Source organism: Myotis nattereri, assembly GCF_964212035.1.
Source record: "Myotis nattereri genome assembly, chromosome: X".
NCBI classification, from domain to species: domain Eukaryota; kingdom Metazoa; phylum Chordata; class Mammalia; order Chiroptera; family Vespertilionidae; genus Myotis; species Myotis nattereri.
In genome coordinates, this window is record NC_138078.1 from 44,284,205 (window position 1) to 44,304,509 (window position 20,305).

General features: G+C 41.0%; 1 protein-coding gene across 1 annotated transcript in view; it reads left to right on the forward strand.

Moving 5' to 3' along the window:
• ABCB7 (ATP binding cassette subfamily B member 7) overlaps nt 1-20,305 on the forward strand; it is a 195,914-nt gene that overhangs the window by 65,771 nt on the left and 109,838 nt on the right. The window contains exon 2 of the mRNA XM_081080815.1: nt 5,002-5,088. Coding sequence (XP_080936941.1) covers nt 5,002-5,088 — 87 coding nt within the window. The remainder of the gene's footprint in view (nt 1-5,001; nt 5,089-20,305) is intronic.

Genomic DNA, 20,305 nt, shown 5'->3' on the forward strand with positions numbered 1-20,305 from the left:
ATCTCCTTTCTGAAAACTGACTTATGCACATGGGCCAAGAAGTTTCAATTGCAGTGTACGTGCGCGCACACATGTATTTTGTGGAAGAGCCACACTCAAGGGGCCAAAGAGTCGCATGTGGCTCGCGAGGCACGGTTTGCCAACCACTGCCCTAGTCTATATGCACTGGCTTTGACTGGGGAAAGACCTTCACCAATCATTCCAGCTAGAGATTTTGGGGGCCCGTGGTTGTATTTTCTCTGGACTTGTATTTATAGATTTGTAATTAGAGGGATTTGTTGGTTTCTTTTTCCAGGCCCTCGTTATCAGGAGGAAAGCCTTAAATTGTGTTTCTCCTCCCAATTGTGCAAAGCCATGGTAACTATATCAACACACCAACTGCTTTTCCTTTGTTCTTAGCTGCCACCAGGCATCCAATTTTTTCTGGTTTCATCCGTACTAATTAGTGAGCTGAGACAGAAACCAGTACTTTATGTAGTTCTCTGTGATTCTGGAATATTGTATACACTAGAGGACCGGTGCACGAATTTGTGCACCAGTGGGGTCCCTAAGCCTGGCCTGCGGGATCGGGCCGAAATTGGCTCTCCAACATCCCCTGAGGGGTCCCAGATTGTGAGAGGGCACAGGCCAGGCCAAGGGACCCCACCGGTGCACGATTGGGGTTGGGGAGGGACATGGGAGGTTGGCCAGCTGGGGAGGGACCGCAGGAGGGCTCCAGAGCATGTTTGGCCTATGTTGCTTAGTCCCGATTGGCTGGACCCAGCAGCAAGCTAACTTACCAGTTGGAGCTCTGCCCCTGGTGGTCAGTGTACATCCTAGCAACTGGTCAACCGGTCGACTGTCTGCACGTCATAGCGAGTGGTTGAGCAGCCTTAGCATATCATTAGCATATTACTTTTTGATTGGTTGATCGGCTGACCGGACACTTAGCATATTAGGCTTTTATTATATAGGATGCTTCACTCTCTTTTCTCACCTGCTGGAGAAGTCGTAGGATACGATGATTTTTCTTGGTGTTGAGGTCTGCCAGCTTAGGGGAGGGGTTTATGTAAAGTGAAATTGTTCTTTTTACCTTTTTCAGTGCAACTGTTCTGACTTTGTTATTGTCTAGGGCACTGTAGCATCTTAACTGGGATGTGGAATTCTCATAAAGGTATTTTGGTCCATGTATCATTGTTAACTTAGTATTTCCTTGGGAGGAAAAGTGCTGAGATTTCCTTTTCTGATATCTTGTGATGTCACTCCTTTAACTTTTTAAGTGTGACATATTTGCAGAAAAATGCAAATATCATGTATACAGCTTGATGACTTTTTTTTACAAAGTGACCAGACCCATGTGAATTTGTGTCCATAATGCCATCATATTCAAAAGACAATTTAGTTGCATATAAAACTCTGTTAGACATTCTTTTCCCTTCAAGGCTTTGAAAATCTTACTCCATTGTCTTTTTGCATCAGACAAACTTGTTGAAAAGTCTGATGTCAATCTGATTCTTTTTACTTTATTTGTTCTTTCTAGCCTCTTATAGAATTTATTCTTATACTTTGATATTTCTAAGTGAATATGTCTAGATAACACTTTTGGTGGTGCCACTCTTTATTTATTTTTATTTTTTTAAAAAATATATTTTATTGATTTTTCACAGAGAGGAAAGTAGAGGGATAGAGAGTTAGAAACATCGATGAGAGAGAAACAATGATCAGCTGCCTCCTGCGCACTCCCTACTGGGTATGTGCCCGCAACCAAGGTCCATGCCCTTGACCAGAATCGAACCTGGGACCCTTGAGTCCACAGGCCGACGCTCTATCCATTGAGCCAAACAGGTTATGGCAGCCACTCTTTATTTTTAACATCACAATTGCATTGATGATTTTGCCACAAATTAAACAATATCACATGTGCCATGTTAACAACAGCAAAATTAACCAGATGTTCAAGGGTGTCAACCGGGAAGGTGACAGTACCAGTAAGCTCACTAGCTCCAGTACTGTTACTGATATTATTAATATCAATAATGTTAGGAACAAGCATCTTCATTCTACCACTTCCTGGCTATATTAACTTGAGCAAGGCAGCCTCTCTGAGCCTCTGTATCTAGTCTGTAAAATGGGAATAATAATAATTATAAATACTTGTAGGGTTGTAGTGAGCATGAAATGAGATAATGTAGTGTTGAGCAGGAGGCCAGCCAAGTAGTGAGTACTTCTTGAACGATTCTTACTAAAAATTAGTATAGGTCTTTCTGATCCACATTGTCATGCGAAAATATTTAGCAAAAGAAAACCACAATGAAAATATGAAAAGTGAATAAAATACTAAACTGTCCTGCCCTTCAATGAGTCTGTTATTTTGTTCTGGGCTAAGTGTCTTCAGTGATGAAATAAAATTGAAGTTTATTTTTTAGGTGGATGAGAGAGGGCAGTCAAGATATATCTTACCATTACATTTGTCTTATTGTGATATTTATGCCTGCATCTGTCAGTTTTAGATTATAAACTTCTAAAGCATAAAGGATCATGTATTTACATTTCTGGTTGATTATACAGTGGGTAAGATAAAACCCTTTTTGTATTACAAAAGTGAATCCTAATATAAGAAGATGGTTATGGTAATTTAGAGCAAAGTTGATTTACTCTTGAAACATTCTCAAGTGACTTTAAGGTTCTAGTTGCTTCTCTTAAAGGCATTTACAAAAAACCCAGTTTTTAAAATGCTTCTAAGAGAGCTCTCAGTTTTTTTCCCCTGGCATTATGTGAAAATACGTGTTTTAGCTATTGTATGAGTTATAGTCATAAGGAATTTTCAAAGCGCGGTTGCAAAGAATATTGATATTTTTAGAAAAAATGCGTAGATTTTCAGGGCTCAGATACATAAATGATATGAGAGGCATTCAAATTAATGCATTTTTGTGTATGTTTGAGAGGGTGCAATATCTTTTGAAAGGGTTATGTTTTTCATTTGAAAAGCTAATGCAATTATTTTTGGCAATAATTGTTTTACCAGAAATACATTTGGATTTTATATCATGTCTCTGTTTATGATGCGAGGAGATAATGGAATAGAGGTTAACAACCTTCTCAGTTTGAGTGCTATTAACAGTACTGAAATGACAAAAAATAGGTGGATACATTCAGATGTCCAATAGACATATGAAAAAATGCTCAACATCAGTAATCATCTGAGAGATGCAAATTAAAACATCAATGAGATATTACCTCACATCTGTCACAATGGTTATCATCAATAAATCAACAAACAGCAAGTTCTTGGGAGGATGTCAAAAAAAGGGAACCCTCGTGCACTGTTGGTGGGAATGCAGACTGGCACAGCTACTATGTAAAACATTATGGAGTTTTCTCATAAAATTAAAAATAGAACTACCATTTGACCCAGCAATTCTATTCTGGGACTATATACTCAGAATCCTGAAACATCAATCAGAAAGAATATATGTACCCTGTGTAAATAGCCCAAGCAGTGGTAGGTACATTTACACAATGGAATACTACCTGGTTGTAAAAGAAAAAGGAACTCTTACCTTTTTGTGATAGCATGGGTGGACCTGGATATTATTAGGGCTAAGTAAAGTAGGCCAGTAAGAGAAAGACAAATACCATTTGATCTCACTTATATGTAGAATCTAATGAACAAAATAAACTGATGAACAAAATAGTATCAGAGGCATGGAAACAAGGGCACTGGATGAAAGAAGTTGAAGAGATTAGCCAAAAAACATATATGCCTAACCCATAGACACAGGTACGAGTGTGGTGATGGCCAGATGGAAGGGGATCGGGGAATGGGGACATCTGTAATAGTGTCAACAATAAAAATAAATTAAGGCAGATAGAAGAGAAAGAGAAATCTACCAGTACATGAAAAGATAATTTTTATTTCCTTAACCTGAGCAGTAGTAATCTTAAGGCCTTTAAAAATTATAAAAGACAAGATGTTTGTGTATTTTCAGGGCTAGTTGGAATATTTGTAGATAGCTCAATTTTATAAGCTAATCCAACAAGCATTGAAATCTACCCTGCCCATATGCAGAACACAGTGGTATGTTCCATGGGAGATATAAAAATAAAACAGACTGTCGCTAATATTAAGAAACTAGAGGCCCGGTGTACAAAATTCATGCATGGGGGTGTGTGTGTCCCTTAGCCTGACCTGCACCCTCTCCAATGTGGGAGCCCTCAGGGGATGTCCTACTGATGGCTTAGGCCCATTCCCCGTGGTTCTCTGCTCTCTGCGGGGCCTACCTACTCCACACCACAGTGACTGACAAGCAGGCCATGCTGGGTGGTGCCTGCAGGCGGCGCTTGCTTGCTCCCAGGTTGCTGCGGCGATGGCCAAGCAGGCCGTGCAGTGCGGGGAGCTGCCTCCTCCCTGCTGTCAGTCTCTGCCGGGGTCCAGCCCCAGCGGTCCAGGGGTTCCCAAAGGTGTGGACGGAGTCGGCGTAGACTGTTTTACACAGAGACAGCGTTCAGAACTCTCTAGCTCTCTTTAGTCTCCGTGGATCTTTCTCTGTGGCCTCAGCCAGGCACAGGAAGATCCACAGAGACGAAAGAGAGCTAGAGAGTTCTGAACGCTGTCTCCGTGTAAAACATTCTTCGCCGACTCTGTCCACACCTTTGGGAACCCCTGGTCCGCTGGGGCTGGACCCCGGCAAGTCTCCATGGAGGTGCTGAGGTTAATTTGCATACTCAAGCCTGATTGGCTGGTGGGCATAACAAAGGCATGGTCAATTTGCATCTTTCTCTTTTATTAGTGTGGGTTTACCATGTAATAGGAGAGACGAAACACATGTGTGCAAGTTACTATAACATAAGATGGACGGTGAAGTATTAAAAAATACTTTGTTTCTAAATGTTTATATTTCAGGCAAACTAAGAAAAATAATCAGTGTATAAAATCAACTATATTATATTATAAAGGAAAACTGTACAGACATGGAAAGCAATAATTAACTGTATAATATGCTCGGTATCATTTTCAACTAGGCTCTCCAAGCATGGCCGCTGATAGAAAAGAGGACATGTTGGCATGGTCACGCAGGAGGAGGACTCCACACAGACCCGAAAGAAGGGGTAAGAGCAAGTAACAAGTAAATGGAAATTCTTATAGATGACTGTGTTTGGATAGAAAGTATGTCAAAGATTATCATATTCCAGAATATTTGGATTTTGGTTTTCTTTTTTTTTTTAAATTATCTTTTTTGTTTGTTAGTTTATTATCTTAAGCTTTACATATGTCTCCTTTTTTCCAAACTAAACCCCCCCAACCATTCCCACCAGGGCAGGCCCCTACCGCCCCAGAGTCTGTGTCCATTGATTATGCCAGTGGTTCTCAACCTTCTGGCCCTTTAAATACAGTTCCTTATGTTGTGACCCAACCATAAAATTATTTTTGTTGCTACTTCATAACTGTAATGTTGCTACTGTTATGAATCATAATGTAAATATCTGATATGCAGGATGGTCTTAGGCGACCCCTGTGAAAGGGTCATTTGACCGTCAAAGTGGTTGTGACCCAAAGGTTGAGCACCACTGGATTATGCTAACATGCATGCATACAAGTCCTTTGGTTGCTCTCAAAACCCCCCACCTCCCCTGCCATCTATTTTTGTTCACCAAATTATGTTGATCATTATATCCTACATATGTGTGAGATGATGTGATATTTATCTTTCTCCCACTGGCTTATTTCACTTAGCATAATGCTCTTCATTTCCATCCATGCTGTTGCAAATGGTAAAAGTTCCTTCCTTTTTATAGCAGCGTAGTATTCCATTGTGTAGATGTACCATAGTTTTCTAATTCATCTGCTAATGGGCACTTAGGTTGTTTCCAAAGTTTAGCTATTGTAAATCGTGCTGCTATGAACATAGGGGTGCATATATCCTTTCTGATTGGTGTTTCTGGTTTCTTGGGATATATTCCTAGAAAAGTGGGATTACTAGGTCAAATGGGAGTTCCATTTATAACTTTTGAGGAAACTCCATACTATCTTTCACAGTGGCTGCACCAGTCTGCATTCCCACCAGTAGTGCACGAAGGTTCCTTTTTCTCCCTATCCTTGCCAGCACCTGTTGTTTCTTGATTTGTTGATGATAGCAATTCTGACAGGTGTGAGATGGCATTTCATTGTCATTTTGATTTGCATCTCGGATGATTAGTGACTTTGAGCATCTTTTCATATGTCTCTCAGCCTTCTGTGTGTCCTTTTTTCAAAAGTGTTTCCACATTCTGGTTGCTTCCCTGTGTTGATAGAGTGGCTTTCTGTGCTAAGTGCCCTCTAGGGCCCAGTGGCTCAGCCTCTACAGTCACTTGACGTGGACGCTCTTCGTGCACCTTTTTGTGGGCTGTGTGCACAGTCTTGTTGTAGTTAAGCCTTGATTGCTGTTGCTATCATTGGGAGGAATTGATCTCCATACCAATTGGCTGTGAGGACCAGTTGTGTCTACAATGGGTGACCTGCTGTGCTGGAAACATCATTATGGGGCAGGACTTGCTTCAGTGGGGCTTTGGTGCTCACTGAGTATGCCCCCTGAGTGTGTCTCTTGTGGATCTGAAGAGTTGTAATCTGTTGTTTTCTCACTCTGACCACTGGGTACACTGGCTCTTGGATCTCCAAGGAAGAACAAAGTCAGCCACTGCTTGAGGCCACCCAGCAGGAGCTACAGAGAGATATGCAGATTCCACCTCTTTGTGGTTTGGAGGTACCCAGTTGAGACACAGCTGTGAAGCAATGTAGGCTGTTGACTAGCCTTAGGCCTTCTTTTGGAAACTCTGGGGTTCTTTGACCCAGCTGTAGTTTTTTTAGGTTTTAGATTGCAAAGGCCAGGCTGTTTATATGCAAAAGCCTCTGCACATAGCTTTGGTGGGGTTGTAAATTGGGTGGGGCCGTGTCTCAGGGAATTACTGGGTGGTGCAAATAGCAATGGTTGCCTTTGGTGCTGCCGCGGATAGGTCCTGGGGTCTCTGTGTTCAGTGGCTCCATGCAGGAACAATGAATGCTGTGAGCACCTCTGAGAGAAAGCCACCCTCGTGTTCCAGCCCGATGCCAGACAGTCCACTTTCTCCCCATATGAGTCTGGGTCCCCATAGTCTGGCTCCAAACTGGAGTTCAGAGTAATCGGGAGTTTGTATCTCCCTGCCGATTGAAAAAGACCACAGTGTACCCAGTTGCCAGCACGTTTTGTGCTCCTCCGTACCTCCGCTTTTCCGCACCTGTGCACTTCCTACCAGTCTACATGTGCTTTTCTCTTTCCCTATAGTTGTCGAAGTTTCAGTCAGCCAGCCTTCCTGTGGTTCTGGATGATATCTGTTTTGTCTTTTATTGTAATTTTGATGTGGTTGTGCGAGGCAGCAAGGTTAGTTGTTTACCTATGCTGCCATCTTGGTTCCTCTGGGCATTCCTGCCTTGTTCCTCATCTTAGGGGAGATGGTTTTAGTTTTTGCCCATTGAGTATGATGTTGGCTGTAGGTTTATCATATATGGCCTTTATCATGTTGAGATTTGCTCCCAGATTTCCCACTTTGATGAGAGTGTTTTGTTTTGTTTTCTATCAAAAATTGGTGTTGGATTTTGTCGAATGTTTTTTCTGCATCTTTTGATATGATTATGTGATTTTTGTCTTTCAGTTTGTTTATGTGATGTATCACGTTTATGGATTTGTGAATATTGTACTAGCCTTGCATCTGTGCAATAAAATCCACTTGATCATGGTTTATGTTCTTTTTAATATATTGCTGTATGCGATTTGCTAATATTTTGTTGAGGATTTTAGCATCTATTTTCATCAGGTATGTTGGTCCATAATTCTCTTTCTTTGTAGTGTTTTTATCTGGTTTTGGAATTAGGATAATGCTGGCCTCATAAAAAGAGTTTGGAAGAGTTCCTCTTGGATTTTCTGAAATAGTTTGAGGAGTATAGGTGTTAGTTCTTCTTTGAATGTTGGGAAAAACTCCCCTGTGAAGCTGTCTGCAGCTGGGCTTTTGTTTGGTGGGAGTTTTTTGATTACTGCTTCTATTTCATTGGTTGTTATTGGCCTATTCAGGTTTTTTGATTCTTCCTGATTCAGTTCTGGGATATTGTTTTTTTTTAGTAATTTTTCTATTTCATCCACATTGTCCAGTTTTTTGGCATATAGTTGTTCATAGTATTTTCTTACAAACCTTAGTATTTCCGTGTTGTCAGTGGTTGCTTCTCTACTTTTGTTTCTGGTTTTATTTATTTGGGTCCTCTCTGTTGTTTCTTGATGAATCTGGCAAATGCCTTATCAATTTTGTTTATTCCTTCAAAAAACCAGCTCTTGGTTTCATTGATTTTTTTTCATCTCTATGCTATTTATTTCTGCTCTAATTTTTATTATTTCCTTCTACTTACTCTGGGCTTGTCTTGTTGTTCTTTTTTCTAGTTGTTTAAATCAGGGGTCCTCAAACTACGGCCCGCGGGCCACATGCAAATACAAATATTGTATTTGTTCCCGTTTTATTTTTTTACTTCAAAATAAGATATGTGCAGTGTGCATAGGAATTTGTTCATAGTTTTTTTTAAACTATAGTCCGGCCCTCCAACGGTCTTAGGGACAGTGAACTGGCCCCCTGTTTAAAAAGTTTGAGGACCCCTGGTTTAAATCATAGGGTTCAATAGTTTAGTCCTGATTTTTTTTTTTTACTATATTTGTATTGATTTCAGAGATTAAGGGAGAGTGAGAGAGAGATAGAAACATCAATGATGAGAGAGAATCATTGATTGGCTGCCTCCTGCACACCCCACACTGGGGATTGAGCCCACAAACCGGCCATGTGCCCTTGACTGGAATCGAACCCGGAACCTTTCAGTCCTTAGGCCAATGCTCTTTCCTGAGAAAAACCAGCCAGGGATGATTATGATTATTCTTGGTTGTTTTTTGGTTTTGTGTTGTTTTTGAGGTATGCCTGTAGTTTTATGAACTTCCCTCTCAGGACTGCTTTTGCTGTGTCCCAGAGATTTTGGCTTGTTGTGTGTACATTTTCATTTGTTTCTAGGAAGTTTTTATTTCTTTCTTGATCTCGTTTGTAATTCATTCATTCTTTAATAACATGCTATTTAGCCTCCATGTCTTTGAATGTTTTGGCGTGTTGTTACTATAGTTGATTTCTAATTTCATTCCACTGTGATCTGAGAAGATGCTCTATATGATTTCAGTCTTCTGGAACTTGTAGAGACTTCTTTTGTGACCAGCATATAGTCTATGTTTGTTAATGATCCTTGTGCACTTGAGAAGAATGTATATTTTGCTGTGTTGGGGTGAAATATTCTATAAATGTCAATTAAATCTATTGTGTCCTTTGGAGTCCCTGTTTCCATGTTAAGATTTTTCCTGGAAGATCTATCCAGTGAAGTCAGAGTGGTGTTGATTTCCCCTACTATGGCTGTATTGACAACCTCTCCATTAAAGTCCTCTAGAAGTTTTTTTTATATATTTAGGTGCTCCTATATTGGATGCATGTACGTTTATCAGGGTTATATCCTCTTGTTGGATTGATCCCTTTAGTATTATGTAGTGACCTTTTTTGTCTCTTTCGATGGTCTTCATTTTAAATTCTATTTTGTCGGATATGAGTTTTTCCTCTCCAGCCTTTTTTCCTTCCCATTTGCAGGGAAAAATTTTTTCCAACCCTTCACTCTCATCCTGTGTCTGTCTTTTGTTTTGAGGTGGGTCTCTTGTACACAGCATATAGTTGGGTCATGTTTTTGTATCTATTTAGCTACCCTACGCCTTTTGATGGGAACATTTAATGCATTTACAAGTAGGGTTTTTATTGATACATACCTATTTATTATCATTTTCATTCTGTATGGCTATGTTTCTCTGTTTCTTATTTTAATTATAGCAGTCCCTTTAGTATTTCTTGTAATGCTGGCTTGATGGTGATGTAATCCTTTAGCCTTTGTCTTTTTTGTGTCTGGGACACTCCTTATTTGACCGTCTATTTTGAATGATAGCCTTGCTGGATATAGTAATCTTGGTCTCAGATCCTTGCTTTCCATTACCTTGAGTACTTCATCCCATTCCCTTCTGGCCTGTAGAGTTTCTGATGAGAAATCAGGTATTAGCCTTAGGGGAACTCCTTTGTAGGTAACAGTTTTCTTTTTTTTTTTTTTAATATATTTTACTGATTTTTTACAGAGAGGATTGGAGAGGGATAGGGAGTTAGAAACATTGATCAGCTGCCTTCTGCACACCCCTTACTGGGGATGTGCCCGCAATAAAGGTACTTGCCCTTGACCGGAATCGAATCCGGGACCCCCACCCCCACCCCCCACCCCCAGTCTGCAGGCCAACACTCTATCCACTGAGCCAAACCGGTCAGGGCAACAGTTTGCTTTTCTCTTGCTGCCTTTAAGATTCTCTCTTTGTCTTTAATTTTTGCCATTTTAATTATGATTTGTCTGGGCGTCTGCCTCTTTGGATTCTTCTTGGTTGTGGTTCTCTCTGCCTCCTGAACTTGTGTGACTCTTTCCTTTACCAAGTTAGGGAAGTTTCCTGCCATTATTTCTTCAAACACCTTCTCTTTGCCTTTCTGCCTATTCTGGCACACCTATTATTGTAATACTAGTAGCCTGGTGTATGAAATTCATGCACATTGAAAGGGAATTAATTAGAGGAACGTAATTTGGACTCACTTTTTAATATCAATAATATGTGAGCATGAGGCAGTCCGCGTTTCTGAAATTCAATGACATGAATTTTAGCTATTACTTTGACAAATAAATGGAATTTACAGATATCATTTAAAAGAGCATTCAGCTTAATATTAAAAACTCTGGCTACCAAGTCAGGTCTGTTTTCAACTTTTTGCCAGCATTGTAAATTGTTTGCAATATCTTTTCATTTGGGGTTGCATGTCATGGTTACGAATAAATCAGGCTTGCCATACCTTGTTACAATTGCCATAGCATCCTGATATCGCTGCTGCATATTTCTGGGACTACCATTAGAAGATGATGGAAGTATTATCATTTTACCAATTGGCACATTGTCATTTTCAGATCTAGATTTGAGATAATCCATCAAACCACTATATTTTTTAACTTTCAACTCAGATTGGTTTGCTTTGATGAAATTTATCCAATTGGCCTCCATTTTTTAATACGAATCCACGATAAACTGTTGAGTTAATTTTCCTGCATTTAAAATAGGATTGAATGTGTCCCACACAGAGAGATGAAATCCATAATACTGCATTTGTGTGACTCGTGTCCTTACATTTTGTCTAGTATTATTGTCAATTACACTGTTGTCTCTGAGTCTAATGCAATATCTGTTCCCCAGCTTTTTTCACCATGTGGAAAAAAGAATAGGATATGTTATTGCATCTAATGTAGGAAACAGGATATTGATTTGTTTCATTTTAGGGGCATTGGGATTATTGGGATCTGGTTTACAATGAATGAGCAAGTCCCTTTCAAAAGGAGGTTCTCCATCTTTGTTTCTGAATATGACAGCAACCTCGGTTACACGGGGAGAATTATATCTACCTGGGTCTCTGTTACAATAGTATTTAATTGCCATTGTTACTTCTGTGGGAGCAATACCTTTTGCTGCTGCTTCAGATTGGGCTTCCTTTTCTACCTCATGTAGCATCTTGTATGATTTTGTTAATTCACTTATTTCATGCATGAGGTTGTTGATGTTGATCATGAGTCTTTCTGAGCAGCCCTGGTTTTCTGGCATTGCTAATCTTTTACTTGTAGCTTCGGCTGTATCCAAAATATAGAGTTGAGCAAACTTCCAAGAAACACCATCCGGAGGATGTAAAGTTCCAGTAAGATGATTAACTTGCCCGTGTATTCTAAAACAGTATGGCCCATATCCTGATGGCAATGCATTATTTGCATCCATGGAAGCAAAAGCAAAAGAACTATTTATGGAACGAATATTTTCTATGAAATTTTTACTGTCAGAATCTTTGTTTGTCATTAAGCTTTTTAAATATACCGGGTAATCTGGAAAATGTATATCATTTGGACAGACTTTCCCTTTGCTACAACATCGAGTAAATTTCCCATCGGATGAATTTTCATCAGAGAAATTTAGTTATAGGCAAAATTCACATCAAACAGTCATTCCACCACAACTGTGTTCGAGAATTGCAATGTCATGTACTCCATTTTTGCTGATAAGGCAGTTCCTACTGGTATTGGTAGTACTTGTTGATGACTGTTCTCTAGACATATTCTGTCGTCGCCATTGCCTTCTTTCAACTTCAAAGGCACGCTGGTCTTTAGATATTTCCTGTCGATAACGCCATGTTTTTTGGTATCAGAATGACGTTTTTCTAGTAGCTGGTGTTCAGATACATTCTGTCGCAGGCGCCGCCTTCTTTCAAGATACGATGCACACTGCTCTTCAGATATTTTCTGTTGATAACGCCGGCATCTTTCGGCTGCAGAGCTGTGTTTTATCAACAGTTGTTCTTTAGACATAGTCCCACCTCTCTACTCTCACGGTCTGAGATGCAGTGAATGAGAGTCCTGGATGTCAGGCCGCTGAGAGCTGTCTGACCGAAGGCTGATTCTGGCTGATTCTGTGGGGGTGGGACTTCCTCCCCCCTGCTGTCAGTTTCCACAGCTGTGATGAGGAACCTGGGGTGACAGAGGGAGCCGCACCCTCCAAGCCGCCCTCTCTCTCGCTCTGCTCTATGTCCAGTGGTCTCCTGCTCTGCCAAGTCCTCCAAACCTCCCGCTCCTCTCTTGCTCTGCTCTCCACTGGCAAGGTCCTTGGAGCCCATGGGTGTGGCCACGGCCTCACCTCCCAGGGCTGGCGGAGGTCCCAGGAGCCTGTGGGCGTGGCTTGGAGCGGCAGGCAATGGTCCTGGGAGCCCATGGTCGCCTTCACCTCCTGGGGCACTTGACACCTGCGTATGCAAATTAACCGCCAGTTTTGTCCCGTTAGTTTGCATAGACACTCTGGCTTGTTGGTGTGGCTTGTGGGTGTGGCTTGAGTGTAGCAAAGGGATGGTTAATTTGCATGTTTCTCTTGTTATATAGGATTGTTGGTTTTCACATTTTCCCACAGCTCCCTTAAGCTGTCCTCATGTTTTTTAATTTTTTTTTCTGATCGAATATTTTCAAATCTGTCTTCTATTTCACTGATTCTATCATTAGCTTCCCCTAATCTGCTGTGTATTCCTTCCAGTGTGTTCTTTATTTGTGTTATGTCATTCTTTATCTCAGACTGTTGTTTTTCCATAGTTACTAGGTGTACCAGTTAATAATGTGGATTTTTTTCAATAGATGGAGTTACACATATGGTGATATATTTGCAATTTGATATGTATGCTATTTTGTTGTATTGACAGCAAGCTTCAAATCTTCATATGTCAAATTTTCTGAAGGTGTTAACATCCTAGATATTTTTACGCTTAAACATGTTGAATTTTGTGCCCAAAAAAGAGCATTTGCGCGAAGTTTTAATTCATTGTTTTGAAGAAAAAGTTATCGTATACTTCGGGAAGCTTATGGTGAACATGCTCCATCTCAAGATACTTGTGAACTCTGGTTTAAACACTTCAAAAGTGATGATTTCTATGTGAAAGACAAAACATGTCCAGGTCAATCGAGAAGGTTTGAAGACCAACAATTACAAGCATTATTGGATGAAGATGCGTGTCAAACTCAGAAACAACTTGCAGAAAGATTAAATGTTGCTCAGCAAACAATTTCCAATCTTTTACAAGCAATGGGAAAGATTTTATAGGAAGGAAAATGGGTGCCACATCAACCAAACGAAAGATAAATGGAAAACCGAAAAGTCATCAGTAAAATGTTGCTTCAACAGCACGAAAGAAAGTCTTTTCTGCATCGAATTGTGACTGGCGATGAAAAGTGGATTTATTTTGGAAATCCCAAATGCACAAAATCAGGGTTGATCCAGGTCAACCATCAACATCGACTGCAAGGCCCAATTGCTTTGGAAAGAAGACAATGCTCTGTGTTTGTTGGGATCAGGAAGGTGTGGTGTATTATGAGCTTCTAAAACCAGGTGAAACCGTTAATACTGATCGCTACTGACAACAAATAATCAATTTGAACCACGCTTTGATCGTGAACTAACCAGAATGTGCCAGAAGACACGGCAAAGTAATTTTGCTTCATGATAATGCACCATCACACACTTCAAAACCAGTTAAAGACAGGTTAAAAGATTTTACCCGGGAAGTATTAACCCACCCGCCCTATTCACCAGATGTTGCTTCTTCAGATTACCACTTGTTCCAATCAATGGCATACACACTTTCTGAGCAGCACTTCAAAACATATGAAGAAGTGGAAAATTGGGTCTCTGAATGGTTTGCCTCAAAACAAGAAAAGTTCTATTGGGACAGTATCCACAAATTACCTGAAAGATGGGGGAAATGTATAGCTAGTGATGGACATTACTTTGTGTAAAGCACTTTTGATGTTTCTTTTTGAATTATCCTGTTTTCTTTGATTACAAAATCTGCCATTTTTATCCGGTACACCTAGTACTATATCTTTTTGCATGCTGTTGAGCATTTTTACCATCATTACTCTGAACTCTGTTTCAGATAAAAAATTTTTAATTTATTTTTTATTTTTCATTTATTTTTCTTAAAGTATTACAGAGTATTACACATGTCTCCTCTCCCCCCCCCCCTTGACATTCCCCTGGCTCCCCCCACCCCCCAGTGTCTTGTGTCCATTAGTTATTCTCATATGCGTGCATATAAGTCCTTCAGTTGATCTCCTACCCCCCCCCCAACCATCCCCAGGGTTCCCACTGTAGTTTGACAGTCTGCTCAATGCTGCTCTGCCTCTGTATCCATTTTTGTTCAACAGTCTATAATGGTCCTTATTATCCATAAATGAGTGAGTTCATGTGGTATTTTTCTCAGCTTCCCAGGGGCCGTCTCAGTCTCACAGGGTCCATCTCAGCCTCACAGGGGCCGTCCCAGCCTTACAGGGGCCGTCTCAGCCTCCCTGGGGCCGTCTCAGCCTCACCGGGCCCGTTTCAGCCTCACCGGGGCCGATTTCAACCTCACCGGGGCCGTCTCAACCCCACCGGGGCCGATCCACCCCCACAGGGGCCATCCTAGCCCCCAGGGGCCGCCTCGGCCCTTTGGGGACCGCCTTGGCCTCACGGGGGCCATCTAAGCAACATGAAGTTTGGCATTCTGTCCTTTGTTGGCTGGCTCCTTGCTGGACAAAATCTCCAGGCGTTCTTGGTGGCTGAATATCTGGTATGCTTGCTTGGATTTCGTTTTCTACCAAGTGCACAGACTGCCTGTCTGCTGTCTCCCAGTGTCCCATGTGAGACTGGATCTGGTGGACCTGCCTGTGCATTTGCTGGTACAGCGGTTCCACGTCACCAGCCCAGCCGGGTCTGGCTCTGGCTTCCTCCGAACGTGATTTTGCTTCTTGAGTGTGTCCCTTATGTATGCAAGGAGTTGAAATCTGCATTCTACTGTGATGGGCTGCAAAAGCACCCGTGGTTCTCTTTGTGCCACTCGCACAGCTTGGGTGGGGATATAAATTGAGTAGGGCGGGGTCCCCGGGAATCACCATGGCGTCTCTGCAACTCCTCACCTCTCCGCGACTGCGTCTTGTGTCCCCGAGTGCTGGCAAGTAGCTCCGCGAGACAGCCCCTCTCGCTCTCTGGCCAGTTGCAAGGCCATCCTGCCTCTCCCTGTAGGGGTCTGGGACCTCAATATCCTGCCCCAACCATGCTCAGTGGATTTGATAGTCTGCATCCCCTTCTGATTGAATAAAACCACGCATCCAGTTGCAGCCTGCCTGGTGCACGATGCTGTACCTCCATTCTTGAAGCCTCTGCACAACCTACTCAGTCTCAATGCTCTTCTTTCTTTCCTTCCAGTTGTAGAGCTTCCACTGGGCCAGCTTTCCCATGGTTCTGAATGATACTGTTTGTTTTATAGTTGGTAGTCTCGATGTTGTTGTGGGAGGCAGCACGCACAGGTCTGTACCTTATGCAGCCATGTTGGTTCTCATCAGATAAATTTCTTGTCTCTGCTCATTTATCTGTTCTTCTGGAGAATTCTTTGGTTCTTTCATTTGGGCGTTGTTTGTCTCCTCATTTTGGCTTCCTGTTTGGGTGTGTAAGTATCTATTAGGTAGATCCTCTACATTTCTCAATCTCTAGTGCAGGATAGTTTTAAAGGCTGTTTCTGACTAGTTATATCAGGCATAGACTCAGTGTTTCCAGTGACAGTCTCTGCCTACAGTCTGATAGGATTCTGACTTGTGCCCCCCTATTCCCCCAGGCAATTGTTCTCAGGTGTGGTGAGAGTTTTTTTCAACTGTGTGAGGCAGTTGCTTCTGCCTGGAGGCTAATTGTTATTTTTAATCTCTTAAGTGGCCTCGGGGCACTGTATTTTCCAATAGGGTGTGTCAACTGTCTTCTCCCCAGGGAAGGCAAATGTCTATGTGGGAAAGATGTCCTCCCCTGGGTGAGGGAATGACTCAGCCTGGGAAACTTGGGGTGTCTGCCTTCTGAGCTCTTTCCCCTAGTCCACAGTCCTGGCTTCTGTTCTCACAGCTCTATCTACTTCACCCTCCTTCTGCTGGTGCACAAGATAGGTGTCTCCACAGTGAATTTTGTTTGTTGGTCCTTTAAGAGGGTTCCTGAATTTTCAACTTTTACTCCCTGGCAGACAGACAGCACCCCACTGCTTTTCACAGCCAGCTGGATTCCCTCCTCAGTTTTAGTGCTCTCTGCTGGGGATTAGATCCCAGAGTTCTCAGTGGCAATCTCCCACAGCTGAGATATGTCTCTGGTTGCCTGGCCAGCCCTTTCGCCCTTCCACCCCTCCTACCAGTCCCTAGGTGGTGTCCACTTTCGGTCCTCAGGTATCAGGGTTCTCTCCTGTGAGTTTTCCGTTGATTATTCAGGAAATTTTTCTGTATTTTACTTGTAATACCAGCTTGATCCTGGGAGCATGTCTGTGCAGCATCCACTGACTCTGCAGCCATTTTAATCCTCTTTTGAGCTTTAGATAACCCTTTTGTCTTTTAGGATTACTATTGGGTGTCCAGTATGAATTAACTGTGATAATTTGGAAAAATGGTAGATTGTCTTTCAGGATTTTATTTGAAGCCTTCAATTTTTTTTTTCTTGTGCAGCAGGAATAAGTTGGTTTAAAATTCTTTAAATATGTGCTCCAGCCTCTGAAATGCCTGTTTGATTTGGCTGTAGTTTTTAAAAATGACATTATTTTTCAAACTTTATAATTTATCTAAATTAAACTGAAGAAATGTTCTTTAACAAGTTAATGGAATCACAGTGCATGATTACACAACTTCAGAACCTAGTTCATTATATGAAGTGGTGACGTTTTATGTTCTATTATGCCAATTACAATAATTTTCTTGCTCTCAGTTACAGTTTCTCTGTCTTTATTGAAAAAATTGTGGGGTGTGTTATAGAAGGTTTTGACATGAGAGAATTTTTCTAATGATACTGGAAACAGGGCCTTTTGCCTTTATTCCATCAAGAAAAATGAAACGCTGAACTTGTGAAATGAAAAAGTGGTTGAAATGCCCCTGTTCATGTTATAATGTATTAAACTATATTTATTTAGTAATAGTTTGATTAGAAAAGTGAATTTTTTTCTTTTATTTTTATTAAATTTTTTGAGGTAAGATTGGTCAACATGAACATATAAGTTTCAGTTGTGGGTTTCTATGTTGAAAAGTGAATTTTAAAATTACAGCCTTATTCTCTTTTAAAAACACCTTACCAGTTAAGAGTGCATGTGTAAGTCTTGTTTTCAGTACAACATGAATACTTTTATTTCTGTCATTGACCTGCAATCTGAAAATTACCTAACAAACTGCAGCTGGTTCAGAGAGACCCAGAACTTCCAAAAGAAGTGAATTTTAAAATTTCAGCACTTACACATGCACTCTTAACTGGTAAGGTGTTTTTAAAATTCACTTTTTATTTCTTTACTCAGTAAGAAAACTCACTAAAAGATGTTGGAAAAATAGTTTGCTGAGCCTTGGCTGAAATAACCGTAATATAAGACTACCCTGTATTATATAATTTGTTGTCCTAGGTTTCTGATATAGTTTCTTTCCCATTTAAAAATAAATTATATATTTTTCTTATTATATGTGAGCTACAGAGAATGCAAGCAAAAAATATATAAAAAATCATCAGTGAGTCCTCTTATAGGTACTGATGTTAACACTTTTGGGGGGTATTGCTATGTAGATACATTTGTGTGTGTTTTTTTGTTTTTTGTTTTTATTATTATTTTTTAAATTAAATCTTTATTGGTCAGATTATTACAGTTGTTCCTCTTTTTTCCTCCCATAGCTCCCCTCCACTCGGTTCCCACCCCACCCTCTGCCCTTACCTCCCCCCCACTGTCCTCATCCGTAAGTGTACAATTTTTGTCCAGTCTCTTCCCACACCCCCCACACCCCTTTCCCCCCCGAGAATAGTCAGTCCACTCACTTTCTATGCCCCTGATTCTATTATATTCACCAGTTTATTCTGTTCATCAGATTATTTATTCAGTTGATTTTTAGATTCACTTGTTGATAGATGTGTATTTGTTGTTCATAATTTGTATCTTTACCTTTTCTTCTTCTTCCTCTACTTAAAGGATACCTTTCAGCATTTCATATAATATTGGTTTGGTGGTGATGAACTCCTTTAGCTTTTTTATTATCTGTGAAGCTCTTTATCTGACCTTCAATTCTGAATGATAGCTTTGCTGAGTAAAGTAATCTTGGTTGTAGGTTCTTGATATTCATCACTTTGAATATTTCTTGCCACTTCCTTCTGGCCTGCATAGTTTCTGTTGAGAAATCAGCTGACGGTCGTATGGGTACTCCCTTTTAGGCAACTGACTGTTTTTCTCTTGCTGCCTTTAAGATTCTCTCTTTGTCTTTTGCTCTTGGCATTTTATAGATGATATGTCTTGGTGTAGTCCTGTTTGGATTCCTTTTGTTTGGGGTTCTCTGTGCTTCCTGGACTTGTAAGTCCATTTCTTTCACCAGGTAGGGGAAGTTTTCTGTCATTATTTCTTCAAATAGGTTTTCAATATCTTGATCTCTCTCTTCTTCTGGCACCATCATAATTCGGATGTTGGTACGCTTGAAGTTGTCCCAGAGGCTCCTTACTCTATCTTCATATTTTTGGATTCATTTTTCTTTTTGTTTTTCCAGTTGGGTGTTTTTTGCTTCTTCGTATTTCAAATCTTTGATTTGACCTTGCAATCCTCTAGTCTACTGTTGGAACTCTGTATAATATTCTTGATTTCAGTCAGTGTATGCTTAATTTCTAGTTGGCCCTTTTTCATAACCAGCAGGAGCTATGGAGAGGTCTGCAGATTCCTCTTCTTTGTTTGCGGTTTGGAAGTGCCCAGATTAAGCCCAGCTGTGAAGCAGTGCAAGCTGCTGTGGGGCCTTGGGCCTTCTTTTGGAAGTTTGGGTCTCTCTGACCCAGCTGCAGTTTGTTAGGTAATTTTCAGATTGCATAGGGCCAGGCCCTTTCATATGCAAAAGCCTCTGCACACATCTTGGGTGGGGCGGGGTCTCAGAGGATCAACAGGGAGGAGCATGCAGTTATGGCTGCTCCTCAGTCCTACCCTATGCAGCCCCGAATCTCAGTGTCCCAGTAATCGCTGCAAGCACCTCTGAGAGAAAGCCCCCTTGAGTTCCACCCAATGCCAGGCAGTCCAGTTTCTCACTGTATGAGTCTGGATCCCCAGAGACTCGCCAGGAACTGGAGTTCAGAGCAGTTGGGAGCCTGAGACTCCCTCCCGATTGAAAAAGACAATGTAGTCCTCAGTTGCCAGCCTTTCCACGTGCGCCTCCGTATCTCTGCACTTTACATCCACACCTCCTCTGAGTCTCAGTGTGCTTTCTCTTCCCTTCCGGTTGTAGAATTTCCACTCAGCCAGCCTTCCTGTGGTTCTGGATGATGTCTGTTTTGTATTTTTGTTGTATTTTTGAAGTGGTTGTACAAGGCAGCAATTTCCGGTGTTTACCTATGCCGCCATCTTGGTTTTTGTAGGTACATTTGTATGCATGTGTAAACTCTTATACATATTACATTATTTTCCTCGTTAAAATAACTTTAACTCTGCTTTTTTAACTTCCTGTGTGTCTGTGTAACTACATATATTTCTAAATGGCTATAGTTTATATGTATTCACTGTAATTTCTTTACAAGTTTTTACATTGTTGATCATATAAGCTGTTTAACATTTTTTACCTATTAAAACAGCATGGGAATAAAGTATCCTTATAGCAAAATAC